At 53.8% G+C, this 15,637-nt stretch overlaps 1 protein-coding gene across 2 annotated transcripts in view; it reads left to right on the plus strand.

The window, feature by feature from the left end:
• SLC38A12 (solute carrier family 38 member 12) overlaps positions 1-15,637 on the plus strand; it is a 57,818-nt gene that overhangs the window by 548 nt on the left and 41,633 nt on the right. For both annotated transcript variants that reach the window (XM_027080564.1, XM_027080563.1), the window contains exons 2-6: positions 179-295; positions 7,619-7,740; positions 10,478-10,559; positions 11,030-11,126; positions 12,077-12,157. In XM_027080564.1, the coding sequence (XP_026936365.1) occupies positions 179-295; positions 7,619-7,740; positions 10,478-10,559; positions 11,030-11,126; positions 12,077-12,157 (499 nt within the window). The remainder of the gene's footprint in view (positions 1-178; positions 296-7,618; positions 7,741-10,477; positions 10,560-11,029; positions 11,127-12,076; positions 12,158-15,637) is intronic.

Genomic DNA, 15,637 nt, shown 5'->3' on the forward strand with positions numbered 1-15,637 from the left:
AGAAGTTAGAAGAAACCACCCAGGTGTCATCATACAGGGAGGTCCTTCCCTCCGGGCTCTCTTTTGACAGATAAGCCATAAGTGGCTGTGATTAAAGGACAGGGAGGGGGTGGCTCTGTAGACATCCCTCCGCCCGCGTCTAGGTCCGTCAGAAAGCTGAAGTCTGTTTTTTTCCTAGGGAGCCGCGGCCGCCGCCGCCCGTGCACGGAAGGAACCTTGGCAACCAACAGACCCTTCCTCGCTTTTGGAAATGGCGGGTGAAATCACAGAGCCCGGGGAGCTCTATTCTCCCTACGTGAGTTTTACTTTTGGAGATGTTTTGCCCACATCAGTGCCCTTGGCTTCTGGAGAAGCACACTGCTTCCTATGGACTGTACTTGTGAGTCCAGCGGCTTTCATAGCTGCGGTCTGGGAACCCCATTCAGCAGCAGCCACGGTGAATGTATGGTGAGAGTCAGGTTTGTTCACTCTTCACATGTTGATCAGAGAGTGGTCAAGAAAGGAGACCGGACTTGCTCGCTCGTTATCTTTGTCTCAGGGCTGCTAGCACTTGCACACTGAGGCCAGTTCAGATGGATGAAGGCTGTCGGCTGTTGACTCTGGGTTCCGCTCCCCTCAGCAGTTTGAAACCACTTCGGTTCTCAGCTGAATTTTAAGTTGCACAACTTTTATAGTCGTGGATGGCGTAAGAGGCGGAGAAAGCATACAGAGACCTTCAATTGCCGTTGGGTGGAGTCTGTGACTAGGACAACTAGAATGATTGATTTCTCACTGTCTTGGGTCTGCTGTACCCCCACCCCTCTCACGTATACTCAGTTTATCTTCTTTGTGTAATATAAGATTGGTCGTGGTTACATCACGGAATCCTTGCTGGGATGAGTAGCTGGAGGACTGAAATAATCAAATGATGGATTCATGTTGCTGCCAAGTATCCCAGAGAAAGGCAGCACTGCCTTAAGTAGCAAGAGGCCTCTTTCTAGAAAATACCTAACCTTCAACAGCTGCCCTGCTCTGCACCTGCCTGGGGATCCATGCTCTGTTTCTGCCAGCTTCATAGACTCTAGAGCTGTGGTGTGATGCGTAAGGAAGCACCTCTGAGAACATCTGGCAAAAACCCTCCCACTAGGGTCCTCCTGCTGGGTCTGTGCCATTTGTGTGTGGCTCCAAGGGAGCCTCCTTCACCTGAATAATTTATCAGGGAAGTCTTTCTTTTTTTTTAAAATAAATGTATTTATTTTTGGCTGTGTTGGGTCTTCGTTGCTGTGCACAGGCTTTCTCTAGTTGCGGCGAGCGGGGGCTACTCTTCGTTGCGGTGCACGGGCTTCTCATTGCGGTGGCTTCTCTTGTTGCAGAGCACGGGCTCGAGGTGCGTGGGCTAGAGTAGTTGTGGCTTGAGGGCTCTAGAGCGCAGGCTCAGTAGTTGTGGCGCGCGGGCTTAGTTGCTCCGCGGCATGTGGGATCTTCCCGGACCAGGGCTCGAACCCGTGCCCCCTGCATTAGCAGGTGGATTCTTAACCACTGCACCACCAGGGAAGTCCGGGAAGTCTTTCTTGAACCTTGGAATGAATCAGGTCATGCCCCTCTCATTAGTGGAATTGCGTAACAGCTCACAGCCTCCTCTTGGTATCAGCAATGACATGTCCACACTGTCCATGAAAGTCACCACGGTTCCTGCGTCATCTTACAACATCTGTAAGCTGAGAGGCGAGGAAATGAGCTATTTCTGTAGCTGAGTGTTGGGAAGGAAAACCTTTGATGTGCCCACTTTTCTCGTGCTTCCAGCTGTTCAGTAATTTCACATATCAGCATATGCTCACAGGAAATGGGGCGGCGAGACCTAAAGGTCTCAGCGGGTTCTGCTTTTTTAAATTTTTTTCCTCCATCTCCTGTGTGTTTGGTTTTGTCTGAGGCATGTGTTCAAGGGCCGACTCTGGGCCCTGGCCGTAAACAGCTGCTCGTATTCTCTTATCCTGCCGGTGAAGAGAGAGGCAGGGGGAAGGTGGGTGGCGCTGAGGATGAGGTGGCATTAACCAGGATTCGTGGTCTCGGTTTGAGCCGAGAGCACACCTTTGCCCTGAGGTTTCCTTAACTCTGCCACCCTGCAAGAGTGGTTCTTGATCCCCTTGTGAGACCAGGAGAAGGGTGTGAGGTGCGCCACCCACGGAGCCCAGAGAGGCTGCAGAATGGACTTTACCGCACGTGCTGCTCAGCACGATGTGGGCGGCACCTGCTCTGCCTGCCTTGGGAGACCATGACCCTGAGCGGTGCGTCAGCCCGTAACCCGGGCATTCCCAGCACCAAGCCTCTCCCTACCTCTGCGGTGCCCTGTTGGGAGTTCTCGCCCCTCCTGGGTGTCAGGGGTGTTTGCCTTAGCCCGCATTCTTCTGCATAAACTGTGTGTGTGTGTGACGGGCAGACGAGCCTCGCAGGGGACTCGGGTGACAAACTCTCTCAAGGATAGTGCCGGACGCAGGAGCATGGTTTAGGCCCACACATCCCCCCCAGAAGTGATCTCAGAACAGGCGTGTCTGTTTCCCCATTTACGGGGACCACGAGTGGCTCGGGACTGAAGGGGTCGTGGGATCAAAATAGAGGAAGAAGGGGGTCACTGCCTACATAAGGATAACTGCTGAGGCTGCCTTCCGCTGGCCGGTCTCGCGGAAGATCGATGCGGGTGCTTTCGAAGGAAAGAGGGCTTGTCTCCTGGCCTGAAACCCTAGTTGTTGCTTCCACATCTCTGCCACCTTCTGTTTCCTTTGACAGCTGTCGTTGGGGAAGCCGTTGAAAGGTGCCTGTGACCCCTGCCTCATGCACACCTGTGGGTGAGGCCGTGGGAACGCTGCACTGAACCCCCTCGAGCACAGGGGAGCGGGTCAGCCACCCCAAGGGACAGGGACTGTGTCTTCTGCACTTCAGCCACAGGGGAAGAGTCTAGAACAGGAGGAAGCTCGGTTTGCATAGCCTTTTTTATTGAGACCACAGCAGGGTTCTATTTCACCACTTTTGGTCATGCCTCCCTGCAGGCTGTCCCCACAGAACTGTCCCCTAACAAACAGAAGAGCAGTTCACTCCCCCGTTTCCTTCTGCGTCACAACTGCCTTCCACCCGGCCTGTGGCTCAGCTCAGGTCTGCTTCCTGCGTCGTGCTCTTCTCCTTGGTATTGGTCCCTACTGATCCCCGTTACTGGAAGTAAGGAGGGTTTAACTCCGGCCGGGAAGGTGGAGAAGCCGTATGTTTCCCTATGGGATTCCCTGCAGCACCACCAGGCCCGGAGTGCTTGCCTCAGAACTAAAACATAGCAACAACCCAAGACAGATGTGATGACTCATTTCTGCTCGTAACTGCCAGTAGTTGATCCCTAATTAACCTCCTTGTCACGTTCGTAGAGGGTCTTTTTCACTGAGGTTTATTGGAAGTTTCCATCGGGAGTGTGTTTGTTTCACTGCATCTTTATCAGCGGTGGTTCTCAGCTGGTGGCAGTCTTGCCTCCCAGGGGACATTTGGCAATGTCTGGAGACGTTGTGACCATCACAACACAAGGGCAAGGTGGGGGGTACTGGAATCTAGTGGGTACAGGCCAGGGATACTGCTAAACATCCTACAGTCCACAGAACAGGCCCACAGCACAGAGCGAGCTGGCCCCAGGTGTCAGCAGCGCTCAGGCTGAGAAACACTGCTTGACAGCAGACCCTTGACTTTCACATCCCAAGACCTTCAGGCATCCCTGAATTCACAAATGCTTCTTGTACTAAATTTCCCCATAAAACTTTTTTTTTTTTGGCCGCGCCCCGCGGCTTGCGGGAACTTAGTTCCCCGACCGGGGATCGCACCCATGCCCCCTGCAGTGAAAGCGCAGAGTCCTAACCGCTGGACCGCCAGGGAAGTCCCATGCCCATAAAACTTTTGGCTGAGAACCATCACTTTCTTAGGCCTCTTTGCTTTCTCTTAACTTCTGTCACGAGCCCATCACCAGGACTGTTTTCCATAAAGAAGTAAGGTTCTGCCCTTCAAAGTGTTACAGCTTCTAAAAGCAATACGCAGAGAACAGAGCTGCCGGGAGATCAGACGTTAGGTCATCGACCAGGGCCTGGCCTCTTAGCGTCCTGCTTACGACCCTGCCTGTGACGTCGAACTCCCTGTCCCGTGCGCCAGGGCCCGGGAGTCCGCCTGCAGCCACGCTGGCCTCAGAGTTCCTGGAAAATCCCTCCCCCTCTCCCACCTGCCAGTGTCTTCCCCGGCCCTTTGCCTGGGTGGCTCCTGCTCGGCCCTCAGGTCCCGGCTTGAACGTCACCACGAGGCCGTCCTCTGCTTGAAGTGCTGACCCACTGTTCTTGGTCACGGCGCCCCTTCTTTCCTTCAGAGCGCTTCTCCGAGGCGGTAATCATTGTTTGTCTTCTTGTCTGTGTCCTCCTGTCCGTCTTGCTCACTGTCATTCCCTGGGCTCTGAGCACAGGGCCAGGACCGTGGAAGGCTCTCGGTAGCTGTGCAGTAAGTGAGCAAACGAGCCCACGCCTGGACGTACTCGCCTCAGAGCGCTGGTGATCGAAGTTAAACCCAACAAAGGGCAAAGTTAGTTTGTAGATGTTCCCATTTGTGAAAAGTCAATTCAGAAGGCCCGCTGTCACCCTCACATTTATTCTCATAACATCACCCTGGGCCCAGACTCCCGGCAGGGCAACCACATCATGGTTTTGTGATCCAGTCAGGAGCTGGAGGAAGACGATTCAAACTTGTCTTAATCCTTCTGGGATCTGCCTGGGGGATCAGAGTGAGACCGTGACGTTTAAAAGGGGCCGAAGACTGTCAGGTTCACGGCAGAGAGGACCTGAGCCAGAGCCGTTGAGGACCCCCATCTTGAGGCCGTGTGCCAGGCGCCCCGAGAAATGCAGAGAGAAGTGAGTTGCAGGCTGTGACCGCAGCGAGCGTCAGATTTAATAGTGGGGAAAAGATAAACACATCAACGTCAAAAACCCAAACTAGGAAAAAAAAAAAAAAACCCAAACTATGGCGTAAGAAGTGCTTTTGCTCCAGGGCTTTGAGAGGGGGAGCAAGATGGGTTCGAGAGACTGGGAAGGGCTTTATGGTGGGACAAGCGTTTGAATGGGCCCCTCGTGGTGGGTGGGAGTTGAGGGGCTGGGTGGGAGGCACAAGGGCTTGGTGCCCTGTGTCAAGTGTACGTGGGCTCTGGGCAGAGCTGTTTCCTCTCTACAGGACGCCCTCCCGTTTGGCCAGCACTCACATGGCCAGTCGGCACCTGCCCGGAATCCTGTCCCTCCCTGTCAAGGGCCCCAGAATGGTAGCTGTTGCTCCCTATCTCTCGTCTTGTTTTTTAGATCTGACTGAGGCTGGTCTGAGAATGGGCCCTAATTTGTGTGTTTCTGATTAAGAATGCAGCACGTGGTTATCTTGAAAAAAATGTAAATACAGAAAAGTGCGTATTTCTCAGAAAGGGGAGGTGAAAACAAGTGATGGATAGGTATTTCTGGTGTTTGTCTTCTCATGACCAGAAACAAGTGGTAAAGCAAACTGTAAGTTAGCCAGTTTAGTGGAGTACAGGGAGACCCTACTGGAACCTACTGTCATAGGCCAGGCCAGAAATGGTTCACTTGAATTGTAAATGGAATAGGAGTCAGAGGTACCCACAAAAGACTCTTCAGAAATAAAATCACTAGCCCTGGGATATGGAGGGGAAGGGGGGAGCTGAGGCCACGCTGGGGTGCCCAGGTGGAGGTGACCAGCAGGCAGTTGGATTTGAGGTCTGCAGAAAGCCTTGCACTGAGAGAAATACCGTCTGCCATGATGGTTAAAGCCTTGGGATTGAATGATGTTGCTGAGGGAAAGAAACGCAGAGAGAAAGAGAGACCGCTGACGTCAGAAGTGCAAGAAGGATTAAGTCTAAGAAAGCCGTTGGATTTGGCAAATAGGAGGTCATTGGTGACTTTTAAGAATGCAGTTTCAAAAGAGTTCTGGGGATGGAAACCACAAACTAGAGGAAGTCGGAAATGAAGGCGGAGGATATAGATGGCTCCTTCAAGGAGTTGGGCTGAGGGAAAGTGAGAGTGCGTTCGCGGTCAGAGGGGGAGAGAGCTAGGAGGAGGAGAGGATTCCAGAGAGAGCCGAGCCCAGCTCAGGTGCAGGGCTGAGCCTGTCAGGGAAGAGGAAGCAGCCGCGCTCCCCCAGACATGGGGAGGGGGGCAGAGGGGAGGCTGACACTGACTTCTGAGCTCAGAAGGAGCGAGGCTTGGGGAGCGCATGTCAGGCGGTCTCCGTCCCCTCCGTAGTGTTGGAGGTGCAGCCTTCACGTGGGAGAGATGGGAGCCGTGGGTCTGGGACTTGGAGACTGAGGTTTGGAGCCTTTACGTGCGTGGGAAATACTCGCAGGTCCACAGGGAGGAGTAAAGAGAATCTGTTGCTGCCGGACCGCAGCTGAAGAGACCATCTGTTAGGGGGACTCACAGTTAGAATTTTTTAAAAATCCCAGGAGCCTTTAGCGGCTTTCTATTAGGGAGTCGAGGAGGCGGGTGCCGGGCTGTCTCTGAGGCTGGGGGCCGGAGAGGTTAGAACGAGGAAGGTGTGGGGAGCTCGGGGACAGTGTGGGCTTTGAGCAACCAGCCGATTGTCAGTGAGGCCACCGTGGAGGTGGTGGCCTGGGTAGGGAGGGTTTGGGGGGACTGGACATCATGATGAGGACAAGGGCGGGTCAGTGGGAGTGCACAGGGTTGTAGGCGGCAGGGGCTTCAGGTCAGCGAAAGGGATTTCATGATCGAGGAGGGCCCGAGAAGGGAATGATTGTAATTAGCTGAGCTAGAGTCAAGTTGGTGTGAGTTAAGTTTAAAACCTGAAGTCAGTGACCCAGCAATTCCGCTGGAAGGTTGGTTGCCAGGGGAGAGGGGGAGGGGCTGCCGCTGAGTAGGGGGTTTCTCCGTGGGGTAATGAAATGAAACTAGATGGTGATGCTGGTTGCAGAACTTGTGGAAATACTGCAAGGCTGTGTACTTGAAAAGGGGGAATTTTATGGCACGTGAATGATCCTTTTTTCTTTTCACCCCTGAAGTTAGTACGGGGCAGAGGACAGGAAAAGGGAAGCAGCATGTACGGCGATGTCCGGAAGGGCATTGGCAAGAACGGGCGGAGAGGAGGATCAGGCCACGTGCTCAGTGGCCTTGGAAAAGTGGGAGTTTTTTGGGGGGTCAGCGCTATGGGTTGATCCGTGTGCCGGGTACCCCAGACGTGACGGCCCGTCCTCAGGAAACCTGCAGTCCGGTTGAGCCCAGAGCTATCATCTGAGACACGGCTCTGAATAATACGCACTGATGAGGGGATGGGGCTGATGACAGTCAAAGTGGAGAATCAAACCCAACGCCAGAGACATTTTGAAAAGACTGATGGAAGCCGGGCCTTCAGTCTTCCAGGTGTTCACATTTGGCTCCCAGCGGCCAGCTGCAGATCCCGCCTCCCTGGAACCTGGGTGGAACCCTCCCTGCTTACCTGATCGCCTGCCTGAGGCCTGGCCTCCCGGCCTCCACGGTTTTGCCGTTGCCCAGGGTCCCCCTTGGGAGCCGTTCGGGGGTGAGGTTCGATAATTTCTGGGCTTGAACGTCACCTCTCTCGCTTCCAGGTTGGACTGGTGTATATGTTTAACCTCATCGTGGGCACCGGTGCGCTCACCATGCCCAAGGCCTTTGCCGCGGCCGGGTGGCTCGTGAGCCTGGTTCTGTTGGTGTTCCTGGGCTTCATGAGGTAAGAGGCCACCCCCGGGGAGCTGGGGGCAGAGCTGGGGGAGGCTGCCCAGGAAGCCCGAGCTCTCTCCGTCAGTGTGGGGGAAGAATTCTGTGGTGAGGGAATCCTAACAGGTGCCTGGAGCCAGGAAAGGAGGCCCAGAGGTCTCAGGGGCTCGCTCTGATGGAGCGGTTGTCCACCCCCAGTCACTGAGAAGTGAAGACCTCCAGTTAGGCCATGGGGTGTCTCACCGTGGGGCTCGTGAGTTTCTTACCCAGCTGCTTTGCCTCCGCTGTTGTACCCTTTCTCAATGGACAATTAGATGGACGATGAGTAGTGAAGATAACAAGTGTAGAGTACAGTTAGGTGATGAGTGATAAGGGGAAACGTACAGCGAGGTGAGGGGCTCAGGAGCCTGGGGTGGCCGCGGTTTGAAGTAAGTGGTCCATGGCCATGGAGGGCAGCAGACTGGAAGGACGAAGGAGGGGGCACTAGTGGAGGAATGAAACAGTTTAGTAGCTGAAATGAGTTAAGGCCTAGAGGAGGCTGTACAGGATGGGAAAACACCCGTGTTTTTCAGTTGCTTCCCACGTTTTCTTCTGGGGGGTTTGTGGCCAGCCTCGAGGGACGGTTGGCTCATTACGTACTGGGAGCCCTGGTGACCGACAGCCCCAGAAGTCCTTGTCCTTCTGTGACCCTGCAGTCCCCTTCAGCGCAGGCAGCCACCTGAACGAGAAGTGATTACTGGGGGCCCCCAGCTAGGGGCCGCCACGCCCCAACCTCGCTCAACCCATCGGCGTTCAGACATGGCTTTGTGCAGCCTGGAGAAGCCTCTTTACGCCTTAAGATTGATTTTAGTTTTACTTCCCAAAAGAAGGGGAAATCTGAAGCCCTTAAAACGGTCACTTAGGCAAGGTAGTGAGAAACCTTTCTAGGAGGTGCTGCAGTGGCCGGAGTGGGAGTTTCAGAGACGGCTGCCCCACCCGTACCGAGATGGAGTGGGTGTGGGTTAACCTCTGTGTCGTTCCCCCCCACCCCCCAGCCACCTGACTCCTGGGCCAGGCAGCCAGCCTGCAGCAGGTGACAGCGCCCGAGGCAGGGGCTTGGGGTCGAGTCTGGCGGCAGAGCCTGCCGGGTGGCTTCAAGAAACAGATGCATGGAAACAGATGCATGTTCCACCCCGGGTCGTTTCAGCAAGGACGGAGTCATTCCTCAGGCTTTATCAGCAGGAAAGCGGCCCTCCCCTGTACTACCGGCTGCTAGGGAGAGCCCTCCCGCTCTCATCCGTGTCTCTCCCATTTCCTTAAGTAAAGACGATTTTTCACTCTAGTCTGACTTCTCAGCAAACGTCTGGTGCCACCTCCCAATTTCCCTTTTCAGACCAGATTATTAGGAAATTAAAATGTGAACATATTTTAATTTATTAATACGTTTTAATTTATTAAATATATTAATTTATTAGTATATTTTAACTTAGTAATACGTTGTTTATTGGGACTTCCCTGGCGGCGCAGTGGTTAAGACTCCGCACTCACAGTGCAGGGGACCCGGGTTTGATCCCTGGTCAGGGGACTAGATCCCACATGCATGCCGCAACTAAGAGTTCGCCTGCCACAACTAAGGAGCCCACAAGCTGCAACTAAGGAGCCCACCTGCTGCAACGAAGACCCAGCGCAACCAAATTAATTAATATTTTAAAAAATACATTATGCATTAATATATTGTAGTTTATTTTAATAACTAATATTGAAGTAACAGTTACTTTAATACTAAACAGATTATTAGGAAAGTAAAGGTACCCCCCGAAAAAAGGAGGGGATGATTCCAGAGCCAAGTGTCCTTTTCAATTATTATTATTATTTTTTAAATTGATTAATTTATTTTTTTTTCTTGAAATTAATTTATTTTATTTTTGGCTGCATTGGGTCTTCGCTGCTGCGCGCGGGCTTTCTCTAGTTGCAGCAAGTGGGGGCTACTCTTCGTTGCGGTGCGCGGGCTTCTCATAGCGGTGGCTTCTCTTTTCGTGGAGCATGGACTCTAGGTGCACAGGCTTCAGTAGTTGTGGCACACGGGCTCAGTAGTTGTGGCTCACGGGTTTAGCTGCTTCGCGGCATGTGGGATCTTCCCAGACCAGGGCTCGAACCCATGTCCCCTGCATTGGCAGGAGGATTCTTAACCACTGCGCCACCAGGGAAGTCCCCCTTTTCAATTATATCCACACCTGTGCTCCGTCCATTAGTGTGTGTAGCTGGGGGTTGACCGCTTGGCTAGCGAGGAGAGGTGAGAGCTGCCTGCTGCCCCTCCCAGAAGCTCTGGGAGGGCCCCCTTGTGGACCAGTCTCCTCTTCCCAGCTTAGAGCATTACCTGGTGTCCGTCCTCCCATCTCTCCCACCTCTGCCCCCCGACAGGCCCCTTCTGGGGAGCAGTACCACCTTGCCCCCCCGGGCAAGGGAGCACCTCTCCCCCAGGCTCATTCTCCCTCCTTCCCATCAGCTTACTTCACACCCTTCTCTCCAGTGCACTGGAAATACATTCTAAATATAGACAGACGTCAGGAAGAGCACAAGAGGCACCGCGTATTCACACATGCTTTTTTATCAGGTCAGACCCATCTCAGAAGTTGCCGTCCCTTCCTCAGGAGAGAGAATGCTTTGGGCTTACTGGTCGGGTCAGGTCTTAAATGGCTTTTCCTTTTATTTTGTACCTTCTCCAAACTCCTCCCTGCCTTTCACAGTTAACACGTGGCCTTCCCTTGCAGTTTTGTGACAACTACCTTTGTGGTGGAGGCCATGGCAGCAGCCAACGCTCAGCTCCGCTGGAAGAGAATGGAAACCCATCAGGTGTGTGTGCTGCTCCTGGCTCCAGGCAGTGCCCCCAGGCAGTCGTGTGCAAAGAGGTGGCCCTCAGCAGCCAGTCCTCTCCCTCCCGACGCCTGGAGGGCTCCTGACCACAGCGCGGCTCCAGGACCCCAGCCCAGAGCTGAAGTTCACAGCCATGTCAACTTACGGCACAAACGCAGTCTCTGCTCTTTTAACATCCCCTTGTTGGTCCCTCCTACCCCGGCCTTGAGCTGGCTCAGTCATTCTGAACCTTTATACCCAGGAACTGTGCCGCAGCTTCTCCCTCCCCGTGTGTCTGACCCTCTAATGTGACAGCAGGGAAGTGTTGAAAGCTTCCTAATCAGGTACCTTCTAGAAGGAAATCACAAAGGAAGCAGGCTGTCCATTGGCCGCCCCGGGGGTTGCTGTAGAGCTGTGTGCCCTCTGTTTCCTTGTTTGTTCTCATCCGCCCTGTGCCCCCCCCTCCCCAGGAGGAGGAAGACGATGGCTCCTCCACGGCCTCCGACAGTGATGTTCTCACCCAGGACAACGACGCGCGGGCAGAGAAGCGGCCCATCCTGTCTGTGCGTAAGTCCTGGGGTTCTGGGCTGGCCCGTGCGTCCCTCTGGTTCACGGGCTTTCCCTTACTCGTGGAGAGGGCCCCGGGGACTCCCTACAGAGACGCTCTGGCATTTACCGCCTGAGGGTTGAGCCGAGGACAGCACCATGGGACAGTAGAGCAGAGCACCGGCCCTGCTGTCTCCGCTGCTAACTGGCGCGTGCAGCTTGGGGAGGTCCCTTCACCTCGGCCCCTGGAAGCTCAAGTGAATGTCAGTTCTCTGACTCTGTCCTTCCTCCTATCCCAACACACACACACACACACACACACACACACACGTGCACACGCACCCTCATGCACACTCACACGTGCGCGCACACACGCTCGCACGCTCACACACTCAGCCTCACACACACACACTCACTAACACACACATACTCCCACACGCGCACACGTGCCCTCACGCACACACTCACGTGCACACACACACGCTTGCACGCCCACACACGCTCACACACACACACTCAGCCACACACCCACACACGCACACACTCCAGTTGCGCCAGGGCGAAGCATCCCAGCCTTCCCTCTCACCCCACAGTGAGCACCCCTGGGATCCCTTTCTATAGACGATTTATTTATTTACTTATTTATGTATTTATTTACTTATTTAATTTAGTCTATTTATTTATGGCCGTGCCGCATGGCATGCAGGATCTTAGTTCCCCAACCAGGGATCAAACCCACACCCCCTGCAGTGCAAGTGTGGAGTCCGAACCACTGGACCGCCAGGGAAGTCCCTCTAGATATTTCAAAATGTTTCAAGCAGGAAGCATTAGGAAAACTTTTCTCAGGAGTTTGAACCCGTTGGGATGTCATTATTCTGGAGAATTCAGTGAACTCAGCACCCCTTCTAAGAGCTTTTCCTTGTGAGAGAAAAAAAACAAAAACCACTTCCTCTTTCTTCTTGGTTCCACAGAGAGGCATGGATCTCCAAACCTTTTTGAGATCACAGACCGGGTGGAGATGGGGCAGATGGCCTCCATGTTCTTCAATAAAGGTGGGAGTGCTTTCTCCAGGTGGGGCACGGGCAGGGGCAGAGCTGATGCCTTCTTGGGGGCCGGGGCAGCCGGAGCGGGGGTTCCGCCTCAACTAGGGACGGGGCAGGCGAGGTGGGGGAGCAGATCCTCAACCCGGAGACCGCCTTGCTGAGAGACGTGAACCACTTCATGGTTTTTCCTGGATTCCTGCCCGCTCGTCAGCGCGTCAGGAATAAAGAAGCAGCTGCTTAGCGACTACAGCTCACACAGGTTGAGAGTGCCAAGCAGCTTTCCAAGGAAGGAAGCCAGTGGAGGCGGCTGGTGGTTCTGTGCCTCCTGCTCGATTACTTCTGACTTGTCTTCTCTTTTCTTCTGGACTGTTCTGTTTAGGACAGGACAGAGCAACCACCTTGTGACAGGGTGTGTGTGTGTGTGTGTGTGTGTGTGTGTGTGTGTGTGTGTGTGTGTCTGTCTGCCTGCGTGTCTGTCTGCGTGTCTTCCTGGTGGCCAGGACACAGCAACCACCTTGTGACAGTAGGGGTGTTTGTGTGTCTGTGTGTCTTCCTGGTGGCCAGCAGAGGGCGCTAGGAGCCCACACTCAGGACTGCTATCTGGACTCTGCGCATCTAATCCTGACAGTAGGGTTGTGTGTGTGTCTGTGTGTCTGTGTGTCTGTGTGTCTGTGTCTCTTCCTGGTGGCCAGCAGAGGGTGCTAGGAGCCCACGCTCAGGACTGCTGTCTGGACTCTGCGCATCTAATCATGACCTCTCCGTGTGCTCCACCTGCGGCTTGGTGGGATCGAAGGATAGCACCCAGCTCGGGTGCTGCCTTGTTGGTTCCGGCAACAATAGCTTAGATCTCCGTTCCAAATCTTGTTCTTTTGGAAGATGAGCTATTTAGGGTTTAGTTTTTTAAAATGTTCGATCCTTCACAGAAAGTCAGACACATCTCAAAAAATCCTTGACCTTGCAGTTACCTTGGGAGATTTTGTGCCCCTTCGTCAAAGCCCCCGTTTGCAGAGGGGAGCGTCTCCCTTGGTTCTTTCCTGTCTTGAATGTGGCCACACTAAGTTAGAGCCGAGGGGGATTGTGGAAACTAGAATCTAGAATCTTCTCAATGGCTTCTTAGGACATCCGGCGGTCCGCTTATCACCATGGTGTGATGTGACAGAAGATCCTGATTGAGGTTGCCTCGGGGTCTGCCTCCCTCCGTCCTCCCCACCAGACCGGCCTCACTGAGGGTTCTCAGAATTTATCAAAACCAGATTGGGGGCTTCCCTCGTGGCACAGTGGTTAAGAATCTGCCTGCCAATGCAGGGGACACGGGTTTGAGCCCTGGTCTGGGAAGATCCCATATGCCGTGGAGCAACTAAGCCCGTGCGCCGCAACTACTGAGCCTGTGCTCTAGAGCCCACGAGCCACAACTACTGAGCCCACGTGCCACAACCACTGAAGCCCGTGTGCCTAGGGCCCGTGCTCCGCAACAACAGAAGCCACCACAGTGAGAGGCCCACGCACCACAATGAAGAGTGGCCCCCACTTGCCGCAATTAGAGAAGGCCCGCGCGCAGCAACAAAAACCCAACACAGCCAAAAATAAATAAGTAAAAATAAATATACTTATTAAAAAAAACCAGATTGGTTGTGTCTGGCGCACTTCTGTGCTTTTCCTTTGTTCCGTTTCTATCTCTCCCCGTCTCGTTAGACTCAGATCAGAGAAGCAAACATTCCCTTCTGGCTGCTGCACAGCCTCCTCCCAAATGCAAGCTTCTGAAATAAAATGCACGTTGGAGGGGGGACACATACCTCTTAAACATCCTTCCTAATTTTCATGTTTCACAGTCCGCCCTGATTTCTTTAAGAATTCTAGGAACTTGTGGTTTTGTTTTGTTTTTTAATTTATTTATTTATTTTTGGCTGTGTTGGGTTTTCATTGCTACGTGCAGGCTTTGTCTAGTTGTGGCGAGCGGGGGCTACTCTTAGTTGCAGTGCGCGGGCTTCTTACTGCAGTGGCTTCTCTTGTTGTGGAGCACGGGCTCTAGGCGCGCGGGCTCAGTAGTGTGGCTCGCGGGCTCTAGAGCACAGGCTCAGTAGTCGTGGTGCACGGGCTTAGTTGCTCCGCGGCACACGGGGTCTTCCCGGACCAGGGCTCGAACCCGTGTCCCCTGCATTGGCAGGCGGATTCTTAACCCCTGCGCCACCAGGGAAGCCCTGGTTTTGTTTTGTCTTTGTGTGTGTGTGTGTGTGTGTGTGTGTGTGTGTGTGTATGTGTGTGTGTGTGCCCCACAGACTAGACTCCTAGTTTACCCAAATCTGACAGAAAATAAACACGTTCGTACAAGAGCAGCTCAGACTTAGAGGGTGCTCTCTTCCCACCTGCTCCTGGGTTTCTCAAGCTCACCACTAGAGCTGTGTGACTGGGTCCTTCTTCACTGCAGGGCCTGCCCTGTGTGTTGTAGGATGTTGAGTAGCATCCCTGGCTTCTACCCACTAGTCGTCGGTAGCACCACCCAGTCGTGACAATCAAAAAGGTCCTCAGACTTTGCCAAATATCCCCGGTAGGGGGTGGGGGACAAAATCACCCCCTGTTGAAACCACTGCTCGGCTCTATCCTAATTCATAGACCGTCACCTTCACCTTTGGGAGGGCTGCCACACTCCATACAAGTCTCCCTTGGGGTCCAGACTCCGTCCTTGTAATGAGAAATGCCAGTCCTGGTCATTGCCGTCCTCAAGGAAGTTCATTGATCCTCCCACTTTGTGTCTCGTAATGAAATTTATTGATCAGGGAGGGCCAGTGACAGTTTTATAAACAGCGGACATGAGTCCATGGCAGGTGGAGAAAAGGATGGGAGTGGGGAGGGGCAGTGCCTCCCTGCAGGAGCCACGGCTCAGAGCGAAAAGATGAGCGGGGGCTGGGCTCGGAGCCTGGGGGTGAGTGGCAGCTACGCCAGGGGCCACTGAGCTTGGACATCCAGGGTTCTTTCAAGAACTATATCTTCCGAGTCTTTTCCGCCTAGGCTCCTAGGAGCAGAGCCGACCTCAAATAGCCCAGGAGGAACATGTCCCTGGCTTTCCCCCGGGACCTAGAGGCTCATCTGAGCCACCTGGATTAGAAGGGAACTGTCACTTCATTTTTCTTTCTGTTCTCGGAGACTCCAGCAGCTTAAGATCAATGAAACCAAAAACAAGCAATCAGTCTGAATGGGAGTTTGAGACTGGCCGTCTGGGGCCACGACCCTGGGGTTGTAGGGCCCAGAGGCTTTTTTGAGCACTTCTACCCCTGATCTTTGTAGCTGGAATCACGTATGGAATTCAGCACTGGCTGAATTCTCCTCACTGCACAGGATGAGAGACGGTCAGGGACTTGCCAGGGTCAGGAGAAGAGGCCGATGGGATGAAGAGCAGAGCCTGAGTTCCCGCCTGCCAGTCCAGGCCCCTCCGGGAGGGAGAGGGGACCAAGGTTTGCCTCTGCAGAGGGAGCTTCCTCGTCCCATGCCTTC

This window comes from Aethalodelphis obliquidens, unplaced genomic scaffold (assembly GCF_003676395.1).
Source record: "Aethalodelphis obliquidens isolate GAN/ISIS:26980383/991018 unplaced genomic scaffold, ASM367639v1 scaffold44, whole genome shotgun sequence".
In the NCBI taxonomy this organism is placed as follows: Eukaryota; Metazoa; Chordata; class Mammalia; order Artiodactyla; family Delphinidae; genus Aethalodelphis; species Aethalodelphis obliquidens.